This window comes from Brachyhypopomus gauderio, unplaced genomic scaffold (genome assembly GCF_052324685.1).
Source record: "Brachyhypopomus gauderio isolate BG-103 unplaced genomic scaffold, BGAUD_0.2 sc50, whole genome shotgun sequence".
Classification (NCBI taxonomy): Eukaryota; Metazoa; Chordata; class Actinopteri; order Gymnotiformes; family Hypopomidae; genus Brachyhypopomus; species Brachyhypopomus gauderio.
Window position 1 is genome coordinate 1,732,309 of NW_027506875.1, and position 12,234 is coordinate 1,744,542.

At 42.6% G+C, this 12,234-nt stretch overlaps 1 protein-coding gene across 1 annotated transcript in view; it reads right to left on the minus strand.

Moving 5' to 3' along the window:
* Positions 1-579, minus strand: part of larp1 (La ribonucleoprotein 1, translational regulator) — a 30,655-nt gene extending 30,076 nt beyond the window's left edge. Inside the window, exon 1 of the mRNA XM_076986954.1 lies at positions 1-579. This exon is cut by the window's left edge and continues 21 nt beyond it. Coding sequence (XP_076843069.1) covers positions 1-352 — 352 coding nt within the window. The 5' untranslated portion in view covers positions 353-579.
* Between the last annotated feature and the right edge of the window lie 11,655 nt (positions 580-12,234).

Genomic DNA, 12,234 nt, shown 5'->3' on the forward strand with positions numbered 1-12,234 from the left:
CACTGACCACGGTCACCATGTTGGGTTTCTTAGTCCACGGGTTCACCTTGGGCGGGGGGGCTTCCGTGAACTCGCTCCTACTACACTTCACCTCCTCGGCGCTCCTGGTGTTTGACGTCTCATGGTCCAGACTCTCCTTCTCCTGGTGGTTACTCTCCTCCTTCGCCTGCTTTAGGCTCTGCTCCTTCATAGCAAACCGTCCCTGCTCACGGCCCCTCTCGTCGGCGGCCGCAGGCTGCTTCAGCTCCTGCTCCAGACGGTCGTCTCCGTGCTTCACCGAGCTCGCATGTTCCTGCTCCTCCTTCTTCAGGAGAGGGTTGTTCGGTAGGAGAGACTCCACCTGAGTGGCCATTTCTCCTTTCCCACCCCAAATTCGCTCTCAACTTATGACCAAAGATCAGTGTGTTTCCGTGGAAAATCCTCCCCTTTCCGCACGTTCTCCACTCCACCCCTAGACCAAAAGTCTTTAGTCTAAGACGCAGAGTGGTGCGCGCACATTAAAACATGTAAAAGAAAAAAAGCTCCAGCGAATCTCTCAAAAATACAGTCTAATCTCCGCCACAACCAGCAATATGGGTGATCACCACGCGATGCACGGGAGCGCGCACGTAGACGTAAAGGGAGGCGAGCACGCACGATGCGTGCTTTGGGAATGGGCTCACGATGACGCGGTGCCGTAGTGACGCGTCTGCGGCGCCGCAGCTCCGACACCGGAACACGTGTTAGGGCCAGTGGGAGCACGTGCGTTCTTACGTTTCTAATGCCTTATTTTGCCATTTTATGCTGTTTTCAATTGTTCCGGTTTTTATTTTGCTCGTTTGCATCCTAAGCTCGTTTGTTTGCAGACCGCAGGTAGTCTGTTGCGTTGGTAGCATCCTTAAATGACTGGGAAAATAAACGTCAGTCGACAGTTCTTAAAATAATGGTACCGGGGTAAATGGAGTAGCTCCAGTAGGCTGACCAAACGGCCGTGTTTCACGGGACACGTCCGTATTTCACATCCTGTCCTGGGCGTTTTTCTAAGTGAGGAAATGTCCTGGTTTTTTAATTTCATTGGACTATCATTTGTTATTGGAGTTTTTGTTGTTGACTTTTACTGAAAAGCATTTTTAATAAACCAACTGTAAATATCATGTTATGTGTAGGATTACGTGGGCCTATGTTAAGTGAGTGCATGCCACAGTATATGTGCCCCATATGTTTTCCCAAATATAAATATGGTCACCCTAAGCTCCAGGGTATATAACCCTAACCCTAGTTCCAGGGTATATAACCCTAACCCTAGCTCCAGGGTGTATAACCCTAACCCTAGCTCCAGGGTGTATAACCCTAACCCTAGCTCCAGGGTGTATAACCCTAACCCTAGGGTGTATACGGCAGGACCAAATGGCTGGTCAGCGTTACTTAGAAATTGGATTGTTGTATTTCAATTTCACCTCTCCTTGTTATAATCACCCAAACCTCATCCATAATTCATCAGGGAATGTTTGCTAAAATCAGTGTAGGCTACTGCAGAGATGACGATCCTCGAGTCTTTAAGGTGACACCCTGTCCGTGTACTTCCTGTAATTTAAACAATGTTGTGACATCTGCCACACAGATCTGTGACATCGGCCGATCTTGGCTACAGGCCAGTAGCTGATTAGAGCAGTGTGCAGACTCCCAAGATGATGTACACTTCTCTGAATGACTTTTTTCATTGAATTTAATGTAAAATGACATAATAAAGTGACGTAGTGATATGATGTAGTGACATAGACCATGGCCCCCAGTGATGATTCAGGGGAGTGTTCTCAGACAGATGGTGACTATAGGGATGCAGGGTATGTGTGTCAGCAGTGTAGCTCAGCATGCTGCATTGGCAGGCCTGGTGTGAGGGGTGGGCAGCGTTCAGTTAGGATAGCCTTCATCACTACACTTTCCTGTAGTAGATAGACAACAGCTCACACCCTTCACTGGCATAAGCTCTTTGTGCCACTACTACGACTGGACATGTGCTCTCACACTGAATGCTGGAGGGCTGGGAAGCAAAAAACGTCCAAATCAAGTCTGTCACCAGCAGCTAAGTGATTATGAGAGGGAGGTAGCTGTTCTCGGTTGTGTTGGCCCCCCTATTAAGGATGCGTGTATACTCCATTTATATTTCCTTAAGGAGGACATTTTCTTTACTCAACCTCAAGAAAATGCTGGATAAAAATAAATGCTGGAGGTAAGTGAAGCCCTGGTAGCACAACAGAGGCAGAATGACGGGGCTTCAGTGTGGCCTTCGATCTCCATGAGAGAATGCACTGGCCCTAGAGGAGTTGAACATGTAGCATCAGGAACTTCAGGGACAGGGCATGTCCTTGAAACAGCTGTAGAACCTACTCCAGTGGTGATGGTGGCAGAGACTACACTTTCTTATTTACTTTACTCTTTTATTATATTATTTACCTTTTTACATTTTATGTTATTTTAATATTTTATCTTTAACATTTTCTTTTTGTCTTATCTCCTTTTTATGTTTCTTTTATTTATACTGTAAAGCACTTTGAGTTGCATGTATGTATGAAAGGTGCTATACAAATAAAGATTATTATATTATTATTATTACACCTGTGGTCTTTGTATTTAATTATATATTAACTCCACCAGCAGCTTCATGTTTTCAGTGCATGAAGTACAATAACCATGTACTTGAGTTAAAATACAGATACCAAAGTTAAAACATACTCCAGTACAAGTAGAAGTACTCATTTTAGTCCTCTACTTGAGTAAAAGTACAGATACCAAAGTTAAAACATTACTCCAGTACAAGTAGAAGCCCTCCTTTTAGTCCTCTACTTGAGTAAAAGTACAGATACCAAAGTTAAAACATTACTCCAGTACAAGTACTCCTTTTAGTCCTCTACTTGAGTAAAAGTACAGATACTCAAGTTAAAACATTACTCCAGTACAAGTAGAAGCCCTCCTTTTAGTCCTCTACTTGAGTAAAAGTACAAAAGCATTGGCCTTCAAATGTACTTAAGTAGCCAACCGAAAGTAAAAATAAAGGCTCTAATATTTAGCACCATGCTCTGCATTGAGAACCTGTCAAAATATAATTTGTTTTCTGAGGTAACTATGTTCGAATGTTTATTTCACACATTATGAACAAAAACAAATAACTACCTAGCTAACTTAGCTACCTACATGCTGAGTGCGTTGCAAAGGCAATTATTTTTTGTGTATTAGCAGTAGATTACTTAGCGAGCTAGCTAAGTAACCATGTACACAAAGCTAATGTCGGACTTATTTTAACATACACAAAGAAATGGTTTGCTGCCAGATATTGTTAGATTTCTCATTAAGGTAAATGACCAGTAGGCCTATGTGAACACCTCACCTCTACTTCACCTCTATGAACATTGTTCACCTCTACGTGTTTCTTTAGATTGGATGGGGAATTCTTATAAGACCAAATCTTATGATACTGAGTCAGGCAGAGAAGGCACTTGAAAATTGAAGGAGTTGTTTTTCTTTTCGACTACTACATAATTTCTCTCAGATAAGGCCCTGGGTTTAGTGGGGAGTTACAGTTTCGTCCGTCTGTATGTGGGTATCTTCTCTCAAACCATGAAGACGTTAAGATTGGGCATTTTGAAGGAGTCGTTTTTCTTTTCGACTACTTCATAATTTCTCTCAGATAAGGCCCTGGGTTTAGTGTGGACTTACAGTTTCGCAGAGGTGTCAATTCCAGGTTCAGAAAGTAAAAGTCCTCACCAGGATTTTGCTCAGGCTTCCTGGATTATGTTGATTCCACTAATTTTACCTGGATTGCACTAATTAGTAAATCTAGTAAGCTTGAGCAAAATCCTGGTGAGGACTTTTACTTTCTGAACCTGGAATTTATTTTTTTTAATTTATTTTATTTAACCTTTATTTAACCAGAAAAACCTCATTGAGATTAAAAATCTCTTTTTCAAGAGTGTCCTGGCCAAGACAGGCAGCAGTACATTCACAATTTACAATAAAAACAAACAATCATACATAAAGACAATAACAAGTTTTCAATACATCAGAACATAGAATCAAGACAATAAGTCAAATCAATTAATCAGTCACCTCTGCAGTTTCGTCCGTTTGTATGTGGGGATCTGATCTCTCTAACCGTTACGCTGCTGCACTGCCGTTGAACCGAATGCTGACTGGTGCGCACACTTCCCGCTTCTTTTGTTTAGTTACTTTTTTAATGAACGCACGCACCTGGAGGAATGACAGATTTCACATATCGTGGACTTAAAAGTAGAATATTTGACTTGGAAATGTAGTGGAGTTGAAGTAAAAAGTTACAAAATGTAAATACTTTGTGTAAAGAAACACAAAAAAAGGACTCAAGTACAGTAACGAATTACATGTACTTTGTTACTGTCCACCACTGCATGTTTTACAGCCACGTGTAATGCTTAAAGATGTAAACTCACTGAAGCAGAAACCAATAAATGAAAAGAAAGTTGTGTTTGGCCTGTTTTGGAGAATGCAAAATTACTATCAGGTTTTGCACTAACTGAACGCTTCAGAAATATAGTATAAACAATGTGTACATGTAGATATCATCAAGGCATTTATTATGTTTAAGACTCTGTATTGATACTTTTCACTGGGATTATGATGCTGTATGTTAATTGTGAAACTGTAGCTATACTTGATGTATTGGATTATATGGTATGCACAAAAATATATTACACAGAGACTAATCAAGATGTTACAATATTTCAGTATAAGTGAGGAATGTATGTTTCTCTTCCAAATACCTGTTTTTTTTTCAATACTTTCATAACTCTCATACACAGACACACACACTCCTAACAGAACTGATCCTCACACCACACACAGCAGGATCCTGTTCTTTGAAGCCAGTGGCATCAGTGATATAAGCGTCCATTGTCTGCCCTGCTAGAGCCCTTCAGTAATGTAATCGCTGGTGCAGTGGCTGTAGTCAGCAGCTGGTCAGCAGAACACATTTGAAAAGCTTTAAAAAGAGGAATTGCTCTGTAAGCAGTGCATGGATGTGTGAGGCACTGTGGACCTGCTCAGGGAAACTGCAGAGCATGTGTTGCACAGGTGTGAGTATGTTCCCCCAGAAATATAGAAAAGAGCTGGCGCATTTGATAAAATCTTTTTACTACTGAGATCTGATATCATAGCATCAATCCATTGCACTATTATTTGTACAGACATTATAAAGGTAGGGGTGTTGATTATATTTTATTGTTACTACAGAGTGATTTGCACTTCTGTATCTCAAAACCTGACATGATCACTAATAAACTTGTTTGTCTTGTTTTGTCTTACTGCAGAGTGACTTCACATTACACAATGACATTCCTAACACACACCACACTTTAAATCATCTTTTAAAATAGTTACTCATTACATTACTGAAATATCCCTACCTGGTAATCTCACATAAAAGATTTAACTCTAAAAAGTCTCAAATTTAACTGTAAGAAGTCTAAGATTAAAGCCTATGATTTAAAGCTAAGATTTACAGTTTGACCTGGAACAGTGTTACATGTCCCCTGATGCTTCAACCCTAACCCTAACCCTAACCCTAACCCTAACCCGAGCACCCTACTTTAGTCCCTAGCTAGTTCATGTATTTAATTAGCTGTGTAATAAAAAGTTTGTTATTAACTACATTTGACTTGTTTACATATCAGCTATAGATCTGTTTTGCTCTTGATTATTGTGTAGGGTTAAGGGTCGCCAGCTATCAGTAACTATCAGTAACTCAGCTGTCGCCCATTCTTTTGATGACACAGACTTTAGCCTCTCAGCCTATCATACAAGGGAATTACGTGGGATGTCACAGTAGGTATGAGAGGTTGATAAACTATGTCATTATGTATGATGTAATGGCATATGACATCACAGTGTGCATGAGTTGATAACAGGTGTATCATTACCTATGATGTTATGGCATATGATGTCACAGTGTGCATGAGTTCAATCAATCAATCAATCAAATTTTATTTATATAGCGCTTTTTACAACAGTTGTTGTCACAAAGCAGCTTTACAAGTGCCGAGTCCTAGCCCCCAGTGAGCAAGCCAAGGGCGACAGTGGCAAGGAAAAACTCCCTAGTTTTTGCATGAGGAAGAAACCTTGAGAGGAACCAAGACTCAGGGGGGGAACCCATCCTCCTCTGGCCGACACCGGTCACCATGACAACAACAACAATTTAGACAGAAAGAAATAAAGAAAAGGAAAAGAAAAGAGTTGATAAGAGGTGCATCATTACGTATGATGTAATGGCGTAAGATGTCACAGGTGTATAATTTCATCCAGTAAAGCCAGTATAACCAGTAAAGCCTGGTTATACTTTCGCGAGCGACCGTAGCGCGCGACTCCGCCCACCTCGCGCGACCCTGCGCGAGCGGTGTAGGCGTTTATACTTTCGCGAATGTCGCGAGCGTTGCTGCAGTGTTCTCCGAAACGATAGGTGGCGATAGGTGGCAGTGGAGAATAAAAAACCCCTGCAAAACCGGGGAAAGAACATTTTTACCTGACCAGAGACCGTATATACACATCAGGCATCAAACGTAAATATGGCTTTGCAGTGTTGTCCGAAACGATACGTTAACAAATACGAGCCTCTTGTAATTCCAGGGCGAAACATGAGAGAACGTGAAGACGTTAAGATTGGGCGTTTTGAAAATAAACAACCATAAACTAATGTGATAAAAAAGCGAATTATTTCGATTCATTTCGAGTATATGTATAAATATTTAACTTAATTAAGTTTAACGTGCTGGGAAATATTGAAATGGACCTTTAAAGTGACGTACAAGTGCTTTAATTCCACCTTGTATAGGTGTATGAACCCGGCAAACATGACTTTGTCCATCGCGCTGAAGCGCGGCGCGCGCGCGAAGTTACCAAATTCGAGAGGTGCACGACCTCGCGCAGCGACCGCGAGCGAGGCCCTCGCGCACGGGCGGAGCCTCAGCGATTACGTCATTTTCGCCGCGCGGACCCTATAAGTATAAACCAGAGTCACACAGTCAATGAGACTGTGTGATCGTGTTCTTCTTTTACTTGCGCTACATTACTGGTCACATCTGAGCTTAATTTCGACAATGGTTTTAATATTCAAAGGCTCTACAGCAGGGGTCGGCAACCTATGGCACGCGGGCCACCGTTGGCACGCCGAGGCATAATCAGTGGCACACGACACGCTGGACCAGCATCGGCAAAAAAATTAATAATAAAAAATAGAGCACGACCCTCCAATCGAAATCGCTCCTCAACGCTCTGCTTGGCGGAGGCGCTTATACATGGCGATCGATCGCGATATAATACATAATTTGTGTCCATTTACACCTCCCCTCCGCTAACACTTGCCACATATATATATGATGTAAATGATGCAATACGTGCAATAAAGGAAAAAACATTAAAGTGCCGTTCCAGAAAAATAAGTGAGAAGTATTTTAAACTTTTATTTAAAAATGTCTAAAGTCATGGCTCTTCTAATGTTTTTATTCAGCTACTTTTGTGCAAGAGCGGCATATACTTCTGTTTAAAGAGCTTCTCCGTGCAGTTTCCGCCTTCTTTTGGCAGATCTGTTAAGATGATTGGCTGCAGTAAAAAATGATTGACAGCTAACTCTGGCTGATAATTGGCTTAAAAAAAATTGATTGACAACGAAAGTCTAGTATCTGATTGGCTGCATTCGAAAATGATTGACACATGATACGCCCTTTACCCACGCCCACAGGGGCTCCGGCCTGCAGCATTACCCTTCTCCGCGGACCCTCGCGCGTCGAGTATAAACCAGGCTTAAGTCCGCCACTGATACCACCCACACCCAGGTGATGGAGTCCTTGGCCGATTATCTAAGCATGCTGCAGAAAGTGCTAAAAGATTACATAAATTATATATTATAAAAGTAAAATTATATATATTGTAAAAGTAGTAGGGCTTTCGTTTCTTAAAGAATTATAAATAATTATATCTGCTGAATTTCTGTGATATTACATGTGTACCGTATAGGCCTACTTCCTGTGTGTGGGGCGCTGGACTAATGCATGTCTATGTAGGTTTTTAAACTATTTGCAAACATGTGATCTGGAGAAGCTCTCAACTGCACCCTGGACATGCCTACTTTTATCGGTAGCCTATCAGTATAGTCAATTATTTTTCCTCTTATGAGATTGGTTTATCCTCGTTGATTGGCGTTAACATTTGACAGAGAACGGGAAAGATTTACAGTTTTCTGCTTTTGCTGAGACCCAAAAAGTCATACTTATAGCACAGTTTTGGAAACCTCTAACCCAGTGGTTCCCAAAGTGGGGGGCGTCCCCTAGGTGGGGTGCGGAGCTATTGCAGGGGGGGGTGCGGAGCTTGGAAGTAAAACGTGCACATGTGTCAATATGGGGGGGTGTGTGTAGGGGGGGGGGCGCAAAAATATTCTCATCTACTAAAGGGGGGCACGGCAGAAAAAGTTTGGGAACCACTGCTCTAACCCATGTAGCCTATCTATTTACCTGGTGCTGTAAACCTTAAGCACATTCTCTGCCTTACACTCATTTAGAAGTTTTAGAACACACTTTTTGCAAACATTAAACACAGTTCTTCACATAAGACACAACATTCAAAACTGAAAATCATGTGTTTCCTTTGAAAAACACTGACACGCAACTACACTACACTGCCATGCAACTGCTACCTACTACAATTTTTTTGCAGCTGCTAAGTCCCAAAAAGTGGTCTTTAAGGCACAATTTGTGAAAAGACTAACCCATGTAGCCCATTGACCTGGTGCACTAAACCTTAAGCAAATGATCTGCCTTGCACTCATATAGAAATTCTTAAACACACTTTTTGCAAAACATTATATACAGTTAGTTACATAAGACACAATATTCAAAATTGAAAACCACGTGTTTCTTTTGAAAAGCATCGCCACGCAACTGTAACATCCATCTCCCAGAATCCATTCCCAGTCCTCACAGGTTACAACACTTCTAGCTAATTTTTACAAATCTGTCAGGGCTGGCTCGGATGTCGCTCCTCCAACCACCACTAGAGGCACCCGAGTCAGCCCTAGACTTAATAGGTGCAAGCAGCATGGATCCGTCACAGCTGTTGCCATGGCTTCTTAAGCGTTTAAGTGCGTTTTTCGGCACTTGAGTCAATTTCTCCCTTTGTTTTACGTGGTGTGTACTGGTTGTTACACCCATCGTTACAGAACGATTCAGCCTTACATGGACCCAGCCGCGAAACGCAAAGCAGCAGAACTGAGGGCTGCTCTAGCCAACCAGGGACAGTTGGCTCAATCAATCAAAGTTTATTTGTATAGCGCTTTTAACAACTCAAGTTGTCGCAAAGCAGCTTTACAGGATTTACAAGGTTAACAATACTATGGGTCCAGAACCCTAATGAGCAAGCCAAAGGCGACAGTGGCGAGGAAAAACTCCCTAGATGGTAGGGAATAGGAAGAAACCTCGGGAGAACCAAGACTCAAAAGGGAACCCATCCTCCATTGGGCGGCCCGTTAACACACAAATACACAAGTCACACACAAAACACACAATCAGACTAGGTAAAAGGTAGAATTTAAAGTTCTGGGTTTTGATATCACTGTAAATGTCTGTTGATGAACGCCAGGCTTTCATTCCGTGTCGGAGCAGTGATGCTGGTATTGTAGGCTACGACTGCAGTGTTACTCCCCAGGTGAACCCCGGCATCAGCACATCCACGGGCAGCCAGACCATCCCCCAGGTGCCTGCAGGTGCCTGTATCCAATCGTCTTGGGTAGAGCCATGCAAGAAGATAGACAATACAGACTGAGTGGACATGAATTTAAACCACCATTGATTTAAATGTACATAGCTCACGTGCCAGTGATGAGCATGTGGCTCCGGCAGGCTAATCTATAGCAGCATAACTAAAGGGAGGGGTTCAGAGGTGACCACAGGCATGAGGGCTCACTGAGACATTGCTTTCCAGTCAAGTCATAGTCACAAATAGAGTGATGCCAAGACACAGCTGGATGACAGCATCAACATCTCAGATCACCAGAAATCTCAACGTCTGGGGGCCCCCAAGCCCCTACACCTTACAAGGGGAATTTTAGCTGTAGGCTTGACTAAACAGGTGAGTCTTAAGTCTAGATTTAAAGATTGGAACTGTGTCAGAATCTCGGATTGGAGCTGGAAGGCTATTCCATAATTGAGGGGCTTTAAAAGAGAAAGCTCTGCCTCTGGCTGTAGTTTTACAAATTTTTGGAACTAGGAGAAATCCAGCATTTTGGGAGCGCAAAGGGCGAGATGGGTTGTAGTAATCAATGAGTTCACTCAGATATTGTGGGACAAGACCATTTAACGCCTTATAGGTTAACAGGAGAACTTTAAATTCAATGCGATATTTAATCGGCAGCCAGTGTAGTGCGGCGAGAGTGGCACTAATATGATCGAATTTCCTAGCCTTTGTTAGGACTCTAGCTGAGGCATTTTGTACAAGTTGTAGCTTCTTTATGGACTGTTTAGAGCATCCAAATAGAAGACTATTACAGTAGTCCAATCTCGACGAGACAAAAGCATGGACTAGCTTCTCTGCATCAGCTAATGAAAGTAAGTGTCTCAGCTTGACAATATTACGTAAATGGAAAAAGGCAGCCTTAGTGACATTGCATACATGTTCGTCAAATGAAAGATCAGAATCAATAGTGACACAACTTTTTGCAGTAGATTTTGGTGTTACTGAACCATCTAGGGCAGGGGTGGCCAACCCGTGATAGACCAAGAGCCACTTTTCTTACTGTGTTACCGCAAAGAGCCACATCTTACATGTCCAAGTGTAATCTGTTGAGCGGGGGGGGGGGGGGGGGGGGGGAGGGGTGGCGAGTGTAAATTATTAGCTGTGAAGACAGTCAAATGCGTGTTTTCCACTACGCCGGTTTTAAAAGTATTAGCGGCTCGCTAGGCTTGTAAACTAACCGCGCACCACGAAAATGTAGCAGTGTGTCGCCCCGTTTGTGCAGGTGAGCCCGCGGACCGGCTGGGGAGCCGCATGAAACCAGGCAAAGAGCCGCATGCATGAAACCAGGCAAAGAGCCGCATACAGATCCTTGTGGGACACCATACTTTACTTTAGAATGCTCAGAGCATTCGTTATTTACTAGCACAAATTGGTAACGATCTGTCAGGTAGGACCTGAACCAGGAGAGTGCTTGCCGCATACAGATCCTTGTGGGACACCATACTTTACTTTAGAATGCTCAGAGCATTCGTTATTTACTAGCACAAATTGGTAACGATCTGTCAGGTAGGACCTGAACCAGGAGAGTGCTTGACCTCTTATGCCAATGAGTGTCTCCAGTCTATTAAGTAGAATATTATGATTAATGGTGTCAAAAGCAGCACTGAGGTCTAGCAGTATGAGAAACGAAATGTGTCCTTTATCAGAGGATATTAAGAGATCGTTCAATACTTTAGTAAGTGCTGTTTCAGTGCTGTGATGAGCTCTAAATCCAGATTGAAATAACTCTAAGACATGTTCTGTCTGTAAGAAGGAAGAGAGTTGTGAAGAAACTACTTTCTCTAAAATTTTGGATATGAATGACAGATTAGAAATTGGCCTATAGTTGGACAGTTCTTGGGGGTTAAGACCAGGTTTTTTAATTAGCGGCTTGATGACTGCAAGTTTAAATGAACTGGGAACATAGCCCAAGCTCAGAGAATAGTTTATTATAGTAAGCAGCGGTTCTACATTGCTATGCAGTAATTCTTTAAGTAGATGGGTTGGTACAGCATCTAGTATGCATGTGGAGGATTTAGCAGATTTTACCAGTGAAATAAGCTCCTCACGACCAATTGGGGAGAAGGACTCTAAAGCTGGGTGTACACTGTGCGATTTTTGGCCCATTTTCAGCCGATTTTTCACTCGTGCGACTATTTTTGCGATCGGGCCGAGTTTCGGCTCAATCGCGTGTCATGCATCGTATAGTTTACGCAGGTAAACGAGGAGCGATTCACACCTCACGACCAACTCCCGATCAGAAATCACAGCGTCGCAAGAATATCAAGCATGTTTGAAATTCAAATCGCTCCTCGTGAGAGTATCGCACTGTTGAAGCAGCTCCACGAGCCGACTCTGCGATTTAGTCGTACAGTTTGAGCTGGAGCTGAGTACACGATTTAAAATATCGTACAGTGTACGCCCAGCTTAACAGGACATCAGAGCTGACCAGACAGCTGTCAAGGTGCA